The sequence below is a fragment of the Manacus vitellinus genome, unplaced genomic scaffold, assembly GCF_001715985.3.
Source record: "Manacus vitellinus isolate BGI_N305 unplaced genomic scaffold, ASM171598v3 scaffold_32_pilon, whole genome shotgun sequence".
NCBI lineage: Eukaryota > Metazoa > Chordata > Aves > Passeriformes > Pipridae > Manacus > Manacus vitellinus.
The window spans coordinates 6,896,239-6,898,019 of NW_021940460.1; the positions used below are offsets into that span (position 1 = coordinate 6,896,239).

General features: G+C 59.9%; 1 protein-coding gene across 1 annotated transcript; it reads right to left on the bottom strand.

Moving 5' to 3' along the window:
- Nucleotides 1–218: 218 nt before the first annotated feature.
- Nucleotides 219–1,781, bottom strand: SDF2 (stromal cell derived factor 2; the record flags this gene model as incomplete). The annotated part of the gene is made up of 2 exons (XM_008930574.3): nt 219–958; nt 1,734–1,781. Coding segments are annotated over 2 exons (336 nt in total), but the record flags the coding sequence as incomplete, so codon positions are not given.

The following is a 1,781-nucleotide window of genomic DNA, read 5'->3' on the forward strand; positions in this document are numbered from 1 at the left end:
GGGCAGGGGGTGACATTAGGGCTGATGCTGGGATGAGGTGAAGGAGGTGACACCGGGATGGGGAGAGGGGGCGAGTGACATTGGGTCCGGCACTGGATGGGGCGAGAGAGGTGACGCTGGGTCTAGGTACCAAAATGGGGCGAGGAGGTGACACCAGTTTTGGCCTCCAGCCCCGGGCTATTCTCTGCATCCCCCACACAAACAGTCACACCACAGCGCAGGGTTCAGCACTTTTATGGTCCCAGGTCCCCGCAGGATACGGAGAGTGGTTTGGGGTACAGCAGGGGTGTACAGTTCCTGGGGACAGCAGTCCTTGGACGGATAAGGGGGCTGCAAGGGACAGGGTGAGTTTGTCATTCTGCTCTGGGGTTGGGTCTGGATGTCGGGCTTGGCTTTGTGCTGGATTTGGGATGTTGGGACCTGCTTTGTGTCAGGGCTTTGTGTTGGGCTCTGCTTTGGGTCAGGTCTGGATCCTGGGACCTGCTTCATCTCAGATTAGGGACACTGGAATCTGCTCCACATCGAATTCAGGACACTGGGATCTGCTTTGTGTTGGAGCTCTGTCCTGGTGTGTGTCAGTCCCAGGTGGGTCCCAGAAGCCATCCCCTGGGTTCAGTGGTCCCAAACATGGCAGGGCAGCACCCAGTCTCAGCATCAGTCTGTCTGTCCCTCACAACTCAGCGTGGTACCGCTCTGCTTTGAAGGCCTCGCCGGGCTGCATGAAGATGCCCTCCATCACCTTCCAGTAGTTATTCTGGCTGGACGTGGCCATGCCATGCACCTCCTTCTGCCCATGGATGGGCCGCCCATACTGCTCCCCCGTCACCGAGAGGAAGACGTCGGTGGAGGTGTGCTGGAAGCGAACCTCGTCATCCCGCACCCAGTAGGTCCCGCTGCACACCACTGTCCAGTCGTCCAGGTAGTCACCCTCGCCGGCCTCCCCAAATGCACTCACCTCCTGGGGGTGAAGAACAGCTCATTTTGGGGGCCAGGATGAAGGGGGGAGGGACTCGCACCTTGGGGTGGGCAGAAGAAGGGGCTGGGCCTAGGGGTGGGAAGGACATAGTTATTGGGACTTGGAGGGTCTGGTTGGGATTCAGGCACTGGCAGGGCAAGGGGGAACCAGTACAGACTGGGGAACAAGGTGGGACTGATAGGGACCCAGCTGGGACCAGGGGAAAAAGCAGTGCTGGTAGGGACATGGGGGACAAGAGGGACCCAATCTGAACTGAAGCACAAGGTGGGACTGGTGAGGGCATATGGGACATGACTGGGGCCAGGGCACAAGGAAGGGAAATGAGAGACCTGGTTGGGACAGGGAGAATCCAGGAGAGACTGGGGAATAAGATGGGGCTGGCAGTGACATGGGGGACAAGGGGGACCCAGTCTGGACTGGAGAACAAGACAGAACTGGTAGGGAGATGGGGGACAAGGGGAACTCAGTTGGGACTGGTAGGCACAAGGAGAACGGGGAAAAAAGGAGAGACTGGTAGGGACCTGGAGAAAGAACCTGGTAGGGCCTGGGGAACAAGGCAGGGCTGATTAGAGACATGGAGGACAAGAGGAACCCAGTCTGAACTAGGAAACAAGGTGGGAGTGCCAGGGACAAGGGGGACCCAATCGGGATTGGTAGAGCCTGGGCGAACCCAGCAGGGACTCAGGGGACCGGGCAGGGGCGGTGACAAGGGGAAAGGCGCTGAGCCCGGGGCTCGGGGGCGATCCGCGGTGGGTACCTGGTTGCCGGAGAGCGGGGAGGCGAAGCGGTGGCTGTGGAGGTTGCG